This window comes from Scaptodrosophila lebanonensis, unplaced genomic scaffold (assembly GCF_003285725.1).
Source record: "Scaptodrosophila lebanonensis strain 11010-0011.00,11010-0021.00 unplaced genomic scaffold, SlebRS2 tig00000053-arrow-pilon, whole genome shotgun sequence".
Lineage (NCBI taxonomy): Eukaryota > Metazoa > Arthropoda > Insecta > Diptera > Drosophilidae > Scaptodrosophila > Scaptodrosophila lebanonensis.
In genome coordinates this window covers 1,651,827-1,668,151 of record NW_022060548.1, presented here as the reverse complement: position 1 = coordinate 1,668,151, position 16,325 = coordinate 1,651,827, and the positions used below count along the sequence as shown (strand labels likewise).

At 42.7% G+C, this 16,325-nt stretch overlaps 1 protein-coding gene across 7 annotated transcripts in view; it reads right to left on the bottom strand.

Moving 5' to 3' along the window:
- Window positions 1-389: 389 nt before the first annotated feature.
- The window catches only part of LOC115623554 (E3 ubiquitin-protein ligase TRIP12-like), a 31,090-nt gene continuing 15,154 nt past the window's right edge, over window positions 390-16,325 (bottom strand). Inside the window, exons 4-13 of one of the 7 annotated variants that reach the window (XM_030517946.1) lie at window positions 12,185-13,678; window positions 9,786-9,872; window positions 6,106-9,291; window positions 5,015-6,036; window positions 4,379-4,718; window positions 3,488-4,320; window positions 2,623-3,354; window positions 2,254-2,442; window positions 1,995-2,196; window positions 390-1,933 (exon numbers count right to left, since the gene is read on the bottom strand). In XM_030517946.1, coding sequence (XP_030373806.1) covers window positions 1,476-1,933; window positions 1,995-2,196; window positions 2,254-2,442; window positions 2,623-3,354; window positions 3,488-4,320; window positions 4,379-4,718; window positions 5,015-6,036; window positions 6,106-9,291; window positions 9,786-9,872; window positions 12,185-13,678 — 8,543 coding nt within the window. In that variant the 3' untranslated portion in view covers window positions 390-1,475. Of the gene's footprint in view, window positions 1,934-1,994; window positions 2,197-2,253; window positions 2,443-2,622; window positions 3,355-3,487; window positions 4,321-4,378; window positions 4,719-5,014; window positions 9,292-9,785; window positions 9,873-12,184; window positions 13,679-16,325 lie in introns of all 7 variants that reach the window. The other 6 variants (XM_030517944.1, XM_030517945.1, XM_030517947.1 and 3 more) reach the window with 6 other exon arrangements.

The window sequence follows — 16,325 nt, the reverse complement described above, 5'->3', positions numbered from 1 at the left end:
TTTTCTTGATTTAAACTAAGTTTATACCATTATCGTTATCGTTATTATTATATGCATATGTAATATTATGTATTTAATTTAATGCTAGCATGTTTAACTTGATAATCATCAGTTTAATTGTTATATGTTTAAACGCGTATATGTATGTATGTATATATTTAGATATATGTATTTATGTATGTATGTATATGCTAAGTAAATAATATACCACACACATCAGATCAGTACTGCAGAAGTTTGATGTTGCTTATAAGTTTGTTGTTTTGTATTTATATCGCAATTATATTAATTAGTTTTAAACAACACATAGTTGTTTATGGGCTCTGCTAAAAATTAACTCCACTTCTCAATGAATTCAAATTTGAATTCGAAATTGAATTTTAGCACGATCAAGGTTCTCACAATACATTTATTGCAAATATTTGAATGAATTTTTTATATTTATATAGTATATTTATATTTTGTGTGTATAGCATGTGTTTCGTATATAAATCGTAAGGGTGGGCGTTTTTGGGCTTAGTGTTTTCTTTTTTAATTTGCTTTTCTTTTTTTTTCTTCTTTTTTTCAATTGTTAGGCATTGTTTCTTGAAATTATGCATTAAATTTACAGCGTTCGGAGGTCAAGGAATCAAGAGGGTACACTCTTGCCGCATCAAAGCTGACTGCCCTGCACACTCAGTTAATTTATAAGCGTTTTTATGCATAATTATGCTTAAATAGTTAAATGAAAACAACATCTAATGGTTGTTCCACAAATAGAATTGTTCAAATTGTTCGAACATACAAGTGCTATGGTTTTTCAGCAAGAACTAAACAAAATGTGTTAACATAACAAGAAACTTAATAAAAATTTTAATTAATGCACAGTGTTTTGCAATGTGCACGAGATTATTATTATTTTAAGCAAATATAATCATAACTTGAAACTAGCGCCTTTCTTAGTAAACATACAAAATTGTATAAAACTAAAGCATCAACTCGATTCTGTCATGTCTGAGGAATTCATAAACAAAACTTATCATTTCATTTGTTTTTTTTTTAAAAAACCTTGCTACTTGTTTTCCGGTTTTCTGAAGGAATTTCATTTACTAATCAATTTATTTGTAACATTTAAATGTGGCTTTTGGGTGTGTCGCTGAATCAATTTGCTTGTTTGCTTGCTTGTTTGTTTGGGAATTATTTCAATTTGGTTAAAAAATATAAATGAATCGCGCGCCAAAACTTTCACTACAAACTAATCAAAAATTTGGCCATTTGAGTTGAGATGCATCTGTTAACGAAAGCCTTCTTCCACCAGCCTACCATTAAATATGCTAAAAATCAGAAGAGGAAATATAACAAATTCAACTTTATCAACTAAGGTTAGGGGCTGGTTTTCGGCTATTGCGGAACAGAAAAAGAACAAACAAGCAAAGTGTACAGTGGGATATTGCCACCAATTGAGTTGTTGTTGCTATTGTCGCTGAGCTGCCTTTTTATGACAGATGGAAGGACATGCTGCCCTCATTGGCAGCAACTTTCAGCTTCTGCCGCATCACATCACGACTTGAATAGTCAGGCAACTTCAAATAGTTGACACAGGTCATCACAGATGGTAGATAATCATTTGGATTCTGATTGCCATCCAATGTCTTGCGAACAATGGTCAGTGGAGGCGTTAGGGCCTTAAAGCCGCCGGTTGGGAGACGCGGCGAGCCAGTGACAAATTGCAGGAAAGCCCGCTGCTCATCACGATTATAAGATGCAAGTATGTCGTAAAGGTATTGTATGGCCTGAGATTCCTGATGGAAGCCGTGATCCGTGCGACAGCTGTCCTGCAGCATTTTCAGCTCCCAGCGCTGATATTGTTCACTGCCTGATCCGCAGAAAACGCATTCCAGCTCCTCCGGATAGAACATTCTCAGACGTTGTATGGGAAACACAGAATCAAAGCCTGCAACAACCATAATTTAGAATTAGTTATCTATTTCCTAGTTGCTTCGTCATCTTCTTACCCTCACGCAAAGCTTCAAATTGCTTCTGCACGCCCTCAATGAGGAACCAATACGTGACCAGCGAGATATACTGGTGTAGGTTGTGCACAGTGACAGGTGTATCGCGTCCGCCGCGGCATAACTCAATATTGGCGTGTCCGGGTAAAACAAAATCCAATCCCAAGTCCGCAATAGGGCAACCGTCCAAATCAAGATGTTCAATCTGTAATAAGACGCACTATTAGGCAAATGTCTAAATTGAAATCGATTGTAAACTTACCTTTTCTGTCTTCTCCATGGCATCTAAATTAGGATCGCTCAGAATATATTCACGTTGTCGCACCAAATCCTGAAGACGCACCAACGTATTTTGCACCTCCGGCGCAACACGAGACAAATCGGCCAGACCAATCGAGTGTTCCTCGTTGACCAGCCAACGATAAAAGGGCAGCGAGAAAGGCAAGTCCAACTATGAAACACACATTGAAATTAGGGGTTTAAAATAAATGTACATATTATTTAAATTATATGCTGGTTAAATTAAAAATAAAAAAAATTCTTTACTAAAACATTAGATTTGTTTTTAAAATAGCATATATTGGTGAGCAAATAGCAGCTTAACGAACTCAATAAGTTATACTCTACTTACCATGCGACTATCCATCACCGCCTTGGCCATGAATTTTCCCAAGAACTTAAATTTGGTTTTGGCTTTTGTCATTTGTGGCAATTTGGAGGATTTTCCCAGAGGCAAGGGGAACAAACCGTGTGCCGTATGCACATAGCTGACAGTTGAGGAAACTGCAGATGCTGTTATGGTCGATGTCGACATTAGCTCTCCAATGGTGGTGGTTGTCGGCGCACCACTGCCACTGTTATTATCACCCGCTTCGCTTTGCGTTGCCATATCACTAAATTGCTGTGCAATTATCATATTTAAAGCATTCTCGCCCTGCACGGACACGTTGGCATGGCTGCTGCTGCTACTGCTGGTGGCATTTGACGAGCTGTGCTCAGCATGGTTGTTAATCGAGTTATTAATGGCGCCAGCACCGCTGCGCAACGCATGTGTGCGGCTACTGGAGCGCGTTATGTGCGCGGTAGTTGTTGTGGTTGATGTGGCACTCGCAATGTTTGCCAACTGCTGCTGTTGCTGATCCACAGTAACGATGGGGGTGGTTGTGGTTGTAGCGGCGGTTGCGGTGGCATCCACAGCATCATCAACTTGGACCACCGCTGCACTGGCCTTGACCACATCCATAATAGTGACGGAGTTTTGTTTATAGCTATCACTTCCATTCCACAGACCTAAATCTGTGCGTTGCAGCTCTGCAGAGACCAAAGCATAGAACTCAAGAGTAGGACCCAAGCCGGTGCCAACCTAAAAAAGAAATGCGCACAATTAGATTAGATCGTTGTATTATCATCACTTAAAATTTAAAATATTCCCAAAGAAATATACGAAACTAGGCGGGCGCATATAATTATTTCTGAATGCTTTAAAAAAAACTCACCTCATTCTCGTACTGTATCTCCAGCAGCGCCTTTGAGGGTCCAAAGTCCTGTAGTATGTGTTCGGCCTGCTTGAGAACATCAGCACGCGATATCGCACGTTTTCGACGATCTAAACGCGGCGCCACACGCTCCGACGACTCCGCCGAATTGAGATCGGGTGTGGTGTCCAACAAACGCTGTAGAGCGCGATCGCGATCAAAGCTGGTGGCATAGAACAGCAAGTGTCGCGTATCGAAGGGAAACAGGAAGGGGCAGGCCATGCCAATTTGTGGTAGCCATTGTGGCAGATTTCCAGTCATGATAACCAGAGGATCCTGCAACTGGCGATTGGCCTTTGCTGTAATCTTTGGATGAACAAACTCCGACTGGGCAATGATATTTTGACGCACTACGCAGCCATACAAATGCTCCCAGTGCCGATTAAGGGCGTGTATAATGCGTAACATGCAGAGGGCATCGATCGAGGCATCCTGCACTGTCACCACATCGCCGGGCAGCGTAGAACTAAGGAATGGCTTCAGTGCCGACATCACATTGGGCGCTATGCCCTCATGCCATAGTTCGGTCTTCTTGCGCATGAATTTCGTGCTGGATTTGTGACTTTTCTTTGAGTTGGAAGATGAGGAGGACGAGGCCAGAGATGATGAATTGGACAATGCTGTCGCATTATTGCTGGCCGCCGAAGATGAGGTCGATGCGTTGGCGGAATTGTTGCTAGCCTGTTGCTTGTTGCTGCTACACGAGGAGCTGGCATTCTGTGAACCTGATTGCGGTTCCTCCTCTACCGGGCGATAGTAAATAGTGTGTTGCTGTACCCATACGCTGGCGTTGCCTGCAACCAAAACATTGTTATAAAATGATTTTAATTCTTTTTCAAGATCTGAACATACCCAGCAGTGTTTCCGATTCTGTGTCAGTCTCGGATTGATCGTTGACCAGCGGTGAGAATTGTTTAACCGCCTGATAAACAGTCATATTGTATGGCAGCACGTGATCGCCAATAAGGAATTGTAATTTGTGCTTAAAGCCCGCTTGAGTCATAACGACAGCGGCGACGTTATCATCCATATCCTCCTCGGAATCATCATCGGAGTCGGCACGTATGCCGCCATAGCCGCGCACCACCAAATAACGTTCGATAGCCTGCACCATGGCGAGTGGATCGATTTTGACAGTGCCACCTTTCCACTGACGCAAATTGTTGCACTCCGGATGACGTTGCAAGTTGCACTGTGTTACAAATCAAAAGATAACGAAAATTAAGTATCTTCAGAAGATGGAAGAATCCTTTAGTCTGGAGTATAATGTTAATGTCGCTCGATCTCGACTCTAGTATATCGTATACCCGTCCCTATTTCCACCACAGTCCATGGTGGCCCTAGCTGTTATGGTGTAAAAATAATCGGAGTTCATACGGTCGAACAGACAAGACAGACAGACGGACATGTCTAGGCTTTTGAGTACTCCCCCTTATTCTCTCAGCTGTAATTATGGATATAACCAGGTTTCTAGAAGTTTCTACTCACCTTCAACTGATGAGTGTTGAAGAAACGCAACGCACTCTGATTGGAGCGACCACCTGGTCCGGCGGGAAAATCATGCACTTTAACAGGGAACTGTTCCAGCTGAGTCACACAGCCATTCAGTTTGGCCACAAAAGCGGCAAAAGCCAATGGTTCAATGGCTGGCATTTGACCGACATTCATTACCGGCTCCAGGGGCAGGCCGGCAAATACATGCATGAAGGTGCGTAAGCGCGCATCACGCTCCACCAATCCATTCTCGCTGGTCATATAGTTAAGCATAGCTTTGATTAAACCGGAATGATTCACCTCAAATGGCGAAATATCGCTCTCCAGTAATATGGTTTTTAGCTCAAGCAATGCATCGAGACAGTCGTGATAGCTGCCATTCAACTTAAATAGTATTGCCGAGAGACGTTCAAGAACATTAGTGCTTCCGGCAGCCAATGGAGTGGCTTCCGGTGTCATTGTTGAGTTAGTGGCTGCAGCATTTTTATTTGCCGCATTCCTCTTGGCCTCCTGCTCAGTATAGCGCTTCACAAAGTCCACGGCTTGTTCACGCACCCATTGGCGGGCACGCTCCCGATTAGCTGCTGCCAAAAGATTAGCATTGGAGATGCTCTTGCTAATGCTAGCGGCGACAGCGGCTGCGTTCATACCACTGGCATGATGATGATGGCCAGTTGCGCTACCGCTGCCGGCCTGGTGATGATGATGGCCAGCCCCACTGCTGTTGGCGTAGGCTAAGCCACTGCCAGAGGCGCCACCACTACCTGTTGCATTTGTACTGCTCGATTCTTTGGTCATGCCGCCATGATGGTGATGATGATGATGCGATCCCTGACGGCCCCAGCGTGCCGGATTGAGCGAGGCGAGAAATGAGGATTTGGTTGAGCTGCTGGAGCTATTGGCATTGGTTGTTGTATTGCCAGCGCTAAAGCGGGACTTGGTGCCCCCGCCACCGGAGGAGCTGCTAGGCGTATTGCGTCCACCTCCGCCACCCCCGCTGCTGCTGCTCCCAAGACCTGTGGGCGGAAAGGCGGCGCGATTAATACGATTGAGTCGTTGATGTAGCCCGTTGGGCGCGAACTTACTGGTGGCGCGACTTAGTAGCTCATGCATTGCTGACGAGGCTGAGGCGCCGGCAGCTGCAGCAGCAGCCGCCGCAGCCGCATCCTCCTGACGTGACTTTGATCGTCCGCTGGACTGTGATTTGCGCTTCGGTGGTGCCTTACGCTTCAGCATATCCGTCATTTTGTGCTGCAACGCCGAAGCGGAACACGATGATGTCGATGTAGACGTTGAGGTCGAATTGTTGTTGCTGCTGCTCGAGGTGGCAGCTGCCGCCGCTGCGCTGCTGGTGGAGGCAACGGCTATCATATGGGATTGCTGCTGTTGTTGCTGCTGCTGCTGCTGGTAGGCTGCATCCAGAACGCCTGGTGTCGGTGTGTGTGTGGTATAAATGACTTGCGGCAAATGCTGCTGCGGTGGCGCATGCGCAATAACCTCCAAATGTGGTTGCTGCAACACCGACGGCTGTTGCTGTCCATCGTACCGCGCACTCATTGGCGGGGGCGGTGGATGTTGGAAGTGCACATAATGACGCGGATCGTTCCCATGGGGTAATGGTGGTGGTGCAGCTGCACCACCCGCTGCACTGGTCGTATAGACATAGAACGCTGGTGGCTGCGAGCTTGATGCTGCTGCTGCGGCTGTCAAATGATTTCCAGCTGGCGCAGAGCTGCTGTAGTTATAGCCATCTAATGTGGACGACTGTGTTTGCTGCTGATGCTGTTGGTGGTGGTGTTGCTTCTGTGAGGCAGAGACCGCATTGGCGCTGGCGGTTAACGCATTCATGGCATGCGAAAAGCTTTTTACCGTATAGGACTGATGTTTGCTGGAATTGGGCGTATTATTGGCACTGACACTGGCACTGGAGGAACTGGCGCTGGTTTGATCCATGAAAAACGGATTCACCTGCAGACTGGAGGCAGATGCGGGCGCACTCTGCGAACCACCAGCATTGGGCGTAACTGCATTGCTGCTTGTGGTGCTCAGTGGCTTGGGTGACGGATTGGCGCATATGGGATTATTGGGATCAGTCAATTGGGTAAACTGATAGATGACACCCTCCCGACGAAAGTGTGTGCCAAATATGTCCGGCAGCTGACGCATCAGTATCTCGGCCATCTGCAATGCGCCAACAACAATCCGCAAATCGTTGCTACCCAACATACCAGCAATGTGACTGGACACCAACTGATATTTGAGCACTTGTTTGAGTAGCTCAGGCGTCGCATAATAGACCATGCGTAGCAAAGCCCTCAAGCATTTATAGCGCACATTGGGACCGGCCGATGAACTGTACACCTCGTACAGTACATTGAAGATGTGCTTAATGAAATCGGCCGCCAAGCCACGTTCCTCCTTGAGGCAGGCAATGCGTGCGTCCACCGAGGGGCGACGTTTTCCAGTACTAGCATTGTTGTTGTTGTTGTTGTTGTTATTGTTGACAGTTGTTGTTGTTGCCAATGGTGTTGCTGGAGCAGCTGTGCCTGCCGATGTAGAAGTGGAGGCGGCGGCTACTGCTGCTGCTGCTGCCGCTGCTGATGTGGAAGCAGCCGTGAGATCCTGTCCAGCTGTTGAAGCCGGCGCCACATAATTGGGATTGATTTTGCGCTGTACAGGACGCGTAGTGCCGGTATCCTCGTTGATCTGTTGCATGGCATGAAAATCGACGGTGTAGGTACGTCCCAAGGTGCTCAAACTTATCTCGTCCTCTGTATTCTGATGGGCTGCCTCAATCATGCGCGAATCGATCGTTGAATAATTATGCCAAGCTCCACGATCGTCACGCCATTGCCACTGCACCTGATCCTGGGTGTTCAGTGTAGGTCGATCGAGTAGCGCATCCACTGTGAAGATGCCATCGACAGGCAGACGCGGCATTAGTTCACCAATTAAGCAGGTCAATTCGTATAATTCGGAAGGGGAGCGGGCGATAAGCTCCACATGGGTCGCGGTGGCTCCGTCCGCATTTTGGGGCGGCTCTGCATTCCCGGTTAGCAAATAAAGCAAAGTGGATGCAATGTCGTTGCGTAGCAATGAAATGGCCAAGTCCGGACAGTTGCCACACATGAGACTCAGCATTCGCACCACAGCGGTAAAGGTTCCAGTATTTAGTATGACCGGTGTGACCACCAAAAGCTGTTGGCAATTCTTTAAGAGATCAGTACTCGCAATTTCCTGCAGACGCTTGGGATCATGTTGAAAACTTTCGACGAGACGACAAAAGGCAGAGCAAACACTCTCTACACATTTCTTATCCTGTTGCGAGAGCAAACGCGCCAGCACGGGTAAGCTTTCCGTGACAAAATGAAACTCCTCGGGATGCATGTTGAGGCAACAATTGGCGGTGATGGCCAATGCGGCACGTTGCGCCACAATCGAGAAGAAATCCAAATATGTGAGGCAGGCCGAAATGCCGTTCGCTTGCAAAATGGCTTTGTTGTGACGACGCGACAATATTTCCAACGCTGTCAAACTCTGCTCTGCCACATCCATGCATTGTATGACCTGCAACTTCTCCAAAAATACTGGCACCGCCTCCACAACGGTACCCGAGGAGCGAGGCAACGCCTCCAGCATATAGGCAAGGGCGCGACATGCATTATTCATAATGTCAAAGTTGTGCTCCATGCGCAGCAGTTGGATGAGCGCCGGCACCACCTGCTTAATTGGAAATCCGGCGAGTGTGTCCTCGTTGCCCATCACAAGCATTTGGCACATTTCAATGGCAGCCTGCAGCTGTTGCGACTCATCGTGCGACTGCAGGCCCTGCAGCAGTTGGTTGGCCTTTGAGGAGCTGCTGTTGCCAATCGTCCGGTGCAAGATGTGTGTCATGCGCGGCCCGAGGGCACCAAAAAGATGAGGGGGCAGTCCACGCGCCTCCAGAAGCGCCTGCAGACGACCCACTTCGCTGTCATCACTCTCGGAGTCGCCATGTTGTGTTGGCGGTGGGGCCTGTGTTGTTGCTTGCTGGTGGTTCCCACTGTTACTGCTGTTACTGTTCCCGGTGGTTGCTGTGGTGGTGACGCTGCCTGTGCCTGCTGCCGTGCCTGCGCCCGTACCCGTCGAGCTGTTGGCACCGCCTCCTCCAATTCCCGCAGCGATATTGCCACCACCACCAGCGCCGCCACCGCTGCTACTGGCGGAGGCTCCCGTATCACGAGCGGCGCTCAGTGCGGCAGCTACGATGCTCAGATTAGTCGAGTTCGGACCTGTTGTTCGGATATCGCGTAGAAAGGCAAAAAAATCAATATTATGTTCAGACATTATGTGACAAAACTATTAAAACGACATTGACATCGAAAAATACTTGAAAAAAAAATATCAAAGTAAACATAATTTGAAAATGCTATTTAGTATTGGAAAACGTAAAACAGAAAATGTAACGACAAACTAAAATGCAAATAATAAATTTGATAATTATCAAATAAAAATAATAAACTAATATGTGCTGTGCTGTCACCTTTTAATTTCTTTATAGTGGTGGGTGGGTTTTTGTATTAGTTGGTTTAAAAAATAATATAAATTTCTCAAATGGCAGTAAACAAAAGCAGTGATTGAGTGAGTTTGTTGTGTGTGTGGGTGTGGGTGTGCGTGTGCGTGTGAGTGTGTGTTTGTGCAAATATGATTGTATGTGGTTGTGTAGGTGCTTGTGCTATAAAATGCTTTGTAACTTTGTTGGGGGTTTCTTTTATTGCATTTTTACCTGTCGTCCCTTGCTGTCCACCAGTATGCGGCGGTCCATTTGGCGGTTGTTGTGCCATCAAACTATATGTTAAAGCATCCGAAGCTGCTGAATAGAATCGTATTGGGATTTTGATGTTTAATTCAAGGGGAACACATAAGACAAAATAGAAAGAGAAGAACAGAAAAACACACACATGAGCAACTCGTTTCTCGTTTACAAATGTTACTATTCAATTATATATCATTGGATATACATACACACATATATATAATATGATGTACATATATATATGTGCATGAACTATATTGTTTTTATATATATAATATTTTAACGTCACAGCAGTTTATTATGTCAAGTCGACTGTTTATATTTTATTAAGATTTGAATAAATTGTCCACATCATTTAACCATATATCAGAGGTTCAATATAGTACATAATCATATAGGCATATATAATTGTTTTGAAGTTCTTCTCTATTGAAACAAGCTCTAAAATTTTCCTATTGTTGCCGAACTAAGTTTTGTTAAGTGACAATGTTTTGTTTTAGTATCTTTCTATATAATTTTCTTCAACAATTCATTTGGAAGGCTGGGATAAAGCTTCCATATCTACCCCATCAAAATAACTGTTATCTAAAAACTGAGTACCTTTTCTTTAAAACTGGTTTTGAAAATTTCTAATTGGTTTTTAAAAGTCTTTTTAGATCGGTTGGTTCAAAAATTTACTTAAAAAAGGAATTTAGCAATAATAATGTATTTTTAATAACGTTTTAATATCTCAAGAACAACTTCACCGAAATTACTACAAAAATGTGAACCCCTTCTCTTCAAACAAAACAGTTGTTTTGAAAAATGTTGGACCCTTTCGAAAATAAACAAATGTATAACTGTTCGGTGAAAAAGTAGTGAATGGTGAAAGGTGGTCTATAAAAGTAGTCCGTTCACAAAAAACTTTGTCGAGATCATTTTCCAAACTTGCTGAGAAATACCAACACATTAAATACGCCCGACATTCCCGAGAACAACTCAACATATCTAATTATATACATCAGTGTTTTATTTGTTGGGCAGTTAAAGCTTTGGCAGCACCGAGAGCAGAGCGGCAGTTTCATCGTCAAAGAGCGGGAAGGGAAGAATACAGATGGGGCGATATACAAATGCTGGGCGAACATGTTTGTGCTTGTATGATGGACAGTTTGATGGCCATAAAGAGATTTGACCACAATATGGGGGGTTGGGGGAGGTAGAGAATTATATAAACAAATACCAAAACCATTAGACGAGCACCGCTCCACCAAAAATATTGTACAAAAAGAATGAATTGAAATATAAGTGGTACGTAATGATGAGCGGACCACAAACTGAATCTAAGAAGTATAATCTAGACTAGGATTGTTGATATTTACGAAAATATATTGATCCTTTTCATTTTGATATTGAATTGAAATTTATGAAATTGATAAAATAGAATTCAATTTAATTATTCTTTTTCAAAGAACACGCTCCGTTTCCAAATGAAATCGATGTTTTGGCTTAAGTTTACGATTTCATAAAATTTCTGAAAGAATAGAATGCGATAAGGGGGAGAATTCTGCTATAAAATGTTACGAAACAATTGAGATTTTTGTTATTACAACCATTTGTAGTGTCGATCATAGATGATATTATGAAGTTTTTAAATGATATGGTGAGCTGAAAATCGTACACTAGTTTAAATGCTATATATGTATACGTCATCAACGTTTTCAATTCTCTGCCCAATCTATTCATATAAAACTGGGATACAAAAATATAAAAATACAATACAAAACAATAACAGTTTCAACTGATTTTTAACTTGACAATTTCTTTTTCGAGCGAAACCCATCGTTTTAACGTAATGTCGGAAATATTACAGAAACAGTCTTCGTTGAATTGCTGATTAGTCTATATAAAGACTTCTGTTTTGTTTTAAATGAGAAAAGTCAATAAATAATAACAATAAAACTAAATCCGTATGTATCTTATTGTGTGATATTTTTAAAGGAGTGTATGAAATGACAGTTGACCCTCATCGTAGGGTAAAAGATGCATTAGAAATTTTTATATTTTTTTGTATCGATTTCAACAATCCTAGGCTATATCTTCTAATAACCTAACCCCTGTACATACATACATATATATATAGTACGTAGGTCTGACAGTACGTAAGTGCGTGCGTGTGCGTGTTTGTTTAATGTAAGAGTAAAATATGGACGGGGAAGATACACCTAACAGAGTGTCCGAAAAGAGTCGGATGGTCAACAGTGAGTGTGAGATTGAGGAGAGATCTGTTTGATTAACGCTTCTGTTTCTCTTGCTGCTGCCGCCGTTGCTGTTTTTATTGCTTCTGATGCTGCTGCTGCTGCTACTGCTGTGATTGCAACAACCACACTTACCACTGCTATTTGTTGTCGCTTTGGCAACACTGGTGTTCAACTGTGGTTGCTGCTGCTGTGGTTGTTGTTGTTGATGCTGCTGCTGCAAATGATTGCTGCGGTAGCTAAACAGAAAACCAGGCTGAACAATTGTGGCGCGTTGTTGTTGTTGTTGTTGATGCTGCAGCGCCTGTTGATGATGCAACTGTTGCTGCTGCTGTTGTTGTTGTTGTTGTTGTTGTTGATGTTGCAGCGCCTGTTGCTGTTGTTGTTGCTGATGCCGCACGGCAACTACAACAGTGTTGCCGCCCAACTGTTGATATTGATAACTGGTGGGCGGCGGCAATGCTTGCAGTTGCTGTTGTTGTTGTGCAGCAGCAGCAGCGGCGGCGGCGTTGCTAGGCGCAACTACAACAGCTGCTGTTGCTGCTGCTGCTGCACCGCTACCCAATTGTGGGTGTTGTTGCAGATGTGGGTGTTGTTGATGCTGCTGCTGCTGCTGTGCGGCTGCTGCTGAACTCACACAAGAACCCGTTTTGCCGCGTGAGCTGCGGCGCAATGAAGAATGTTGTTGTGGCTGTTGCGGCTGCTGCTGTTGTGGATAGGCCTGTTGCTGTGATTGTTGTTGCTGCTGCTGTAGAGGTGGTGGCACAAAGGTGGCAGTGGCAGTATATCGTGCCAACTGTGGCGTATAAATAAGCGGCGGACCACCGGCAATTGCTGCCGTTTGTTGCTGTGGTGGAGCAGCTGCTGTTGCTGCGGCTACACGTGTGGCTGCTGTTGTTGCTGATGGGCCTGTGGATGTATAGTGATGATGATGGTGTGGCTGTGGTTGTTGTTGCTGATGATTCAAATTAAGCACAGCTACAGCAGTTGCCGAATTATGATAATAATGCGGCGGCTGCTGTGGCAGTGTTTGTTGCTGCTGCTGATGCTGGTGATGATGATGATGTTGTTGCTGTTGCTGCTGTGTACTGAAGTAGGCCTGATAGGGTTGCTGTTGCTGCTGTGCCGTGGGCGGTGTAGGCGCCACAAAGGAAGACGTTTGCAGTAAGTGCGTAGCGAATTGTGGATGTAACGGCGGCGGCGGAGGTTGTGGCGGCGGTGGCGCTGTTTGCGGATAATGCGCTAATGTATATGGCGGTAATGCTGGCGGCATGTGCAACGCTGTTGTGGGCGCTGCCACACTATTGTTGTAATCGTTGCCACCGTTCGCGGCAGCAGCGTTAGTTGCGTTGCTGCTGCTACGTGTTGCACGTGCCCCCTGGCCAGGGGCACGCTGATAGCCGGACGTCGTAGCTGTTTGTATTGCACAATCCCTTGACAAGGTCACTTTCTGATCGCGGTGGTGCTGCTGGTGCTCCTGCTGGTGGTTGTTGTTGTTGTTTCCACTGAGCTGCGTTTCAGTTTGATTTACGTTGCGTGGCGTGAGTTTATATGGTCGTCTTTGGCGACTGCGACTAGCGTGTGGTTGTTTTTGTTCTATTGTGGTAGTTGTTGGTGGTTGTTGTGGGCCTTTAAGTTGTTGTCGTTGTTGTGATTGACGGAGCGGCATTTAGAGAGGGGTAGAGTAGTAGGAGAACACAACAGTTAAACGGCTTTTGTTTCTATTGTTTTCTAGTAGTTGTTGTTGTAGTTGGTGGTTGTTGTTGTTGTTATTAATATATTATATTATTATTTGTTGCAGCTACACTACTAACGTTAGTTGTTGTTTAATGAGTACACAAAAAATTGTTGCATGATCTTTGGGGCGCAGTTGTTGTTGTTGCATTTGGCAATAAACTACAATTTTTGATTTTGGTGTGATTGGTTTTTCTTTGTTTTGTATTGTATATTTTGTTGTTGTAGTAGTTGTATTTTTGGGGACGCTCTGTCGCTGACAATGATGATGTTGCTGCTGCTTAAACAACAGCAATCTTTCAATCTCTCTCTCTCTCTTCCTCTCTTTCTGTTATTGCCTCGTACTCTAAAAGCTACACGCACACACACGCACACAACTTTATGTGGTTGTTGTTGCTGTCGTCTGTTATAAGTTGCTGTCTCATTTTTGTCAGCTGTTTCAATTGTATTTGTGTTTGTTTTTTGTAAGTTGCTGCACTTGGTTGTTGTTGCTGTTGCTGCTGCATGTAGTTGTTGTTGTAAATGCTTCTATAAAAAAAATTGCTGGTGCTCGCTCAGCTACTTCCCTCCTCTCTCTTACTCTCTTCTCTCTCGCACTTACTTTCTCTCTTATACAGCTCCCTTCTATAGAATGTATTTTTTGTTTTGTTGTTTTTTCGTTTGCTTTGCAACTCGATTTTTCAAAAACAACAACATCATCATCATCATCAACAACAAGCATCAGCAAATAATATAAGTATATATAAATTATATATAGATTGTATTATATACTATGAACGTATATTAGACATTAATTTGTATTTTTTATTTTGAAACGAAACATTTTTAAGCATTTTCAGCATGTATTTCGTTATGTATGCTTATCTTTAGAGATTTGAAATATTTATGGTATGGCTTATATTTGCAAATGAAAAAAAGAAACAACTACACTTGCAACAACAACAACAACGTGCAAAATAAAGATGGTTTTCAATTTTTGAAACAAGTAAATAAAACTCAAAATATGTATATGTTTTAAAGACAAAGTTTGTTTAGATTTTTATGTGCCGTTATTGATATTTTTTAATTTGGAAAACCCTGGATATCATATAACACGGAAATTATAATAGCCTATTTCTGAGAAGGGAATTTTGGGGTACACACTAGGCACGTACTACGCATACACTTAAAATAGCTTGCTGGATTTAAAAAAATTTATATGTAAGTGCGAAAATAAAAAACAACATAAATATGCTTATATAGGAATGTATTAGATTAAAAATGTGGGCGTATTAAATGAAAGAGTGGATAAAGATATCGATTTGTAATGTTAGTTATAGCTGGTTCGCGATCTCTGTTTGGGAGTTATTATTATTATCATAATTATACTATTCTTGTTGAGAACAATATGACTTCAGTCAGAAGATTATAAAGACATTGCTCATCGAATATTCCAATCAGAAATCTATGGAAATTTATGAATTTTCAGCAAACGTGTACGTCTAAGATATTCGAACATGCAAACAATTTTCTTTCTTCACTGAAATATAGTATTCATGTACATACTATCATTTTAAATTATAAAAAACTCCCATTTGTAGGTAAAATCAAAATGATGAAGCTTCAATGTCAAAACGAATGTCGGAAATTCGAGATAATCAGCTGACAATGTTGCAAATCAATTTTACAAGAGTGTAGAGTAAGGCTTCGGCGTGCCGAAGTTACCTTTATTTATTGCTATGCCCTTTTTTTTCTTGTTTTATAGTATACATATGTATGTATTAGTATACTATATTTAATTGTCGGTGACAGCACAGCCTTAAAATTGAACAAAAATACTTGCATTTGCTGCTATCCATTTGTAGTTAAAACATTTACGCCAAATAGGATAATGCACATGCATTTAAAGTGCCACCTAATCTGTACGCTCAAGAAAATGTTCAATAGCAGCACTAATTCGAATTACGATAAATATAGTATTCAAAATCGGAATGGTAACACAAGAATCGTGGCAATTTTAATGCGACATTAATTATTATAATATTTCTCCGATTTTTTTTTCTTTTCAATTCGACGACGCTTTGTTAAAGCAGTGCGACGTTTGCAACGAGACTGACTAGAGAGACTCGTTGACTGGAAATTACATTTGTCTTTTATCAACAAAAAAATAAAAATATAATGTACATGCATTTAGTGAGCGACCAACGACAAGAAATGCCGCATTTTGTTGATAAGAGTGACAATTAAACACACATACATACATAGAATTAAATAAAATGAGAAAGCGAGCACAGACTGTTCCAAATAAAAAGTACAAGTCATCTCGCAAAAAATAAATGCAGTGTGGCAACACTGGTAAAATAAGGCAATACTCTTCGAAATACTGCGCACATTTTTTGTTTGTTTACATTACCATGAAATTAAATCGAATGTTAATTGTTTGAAAGTTAATTCAATAGCCAGGAAATGTAAAAATATAGTGTGTTATGAAGGGGTGGTGAAAAGATAAGACAAGGCAAAACATATGCAGGAAATACAAATAAACATAGCAAGGAAGATAGGA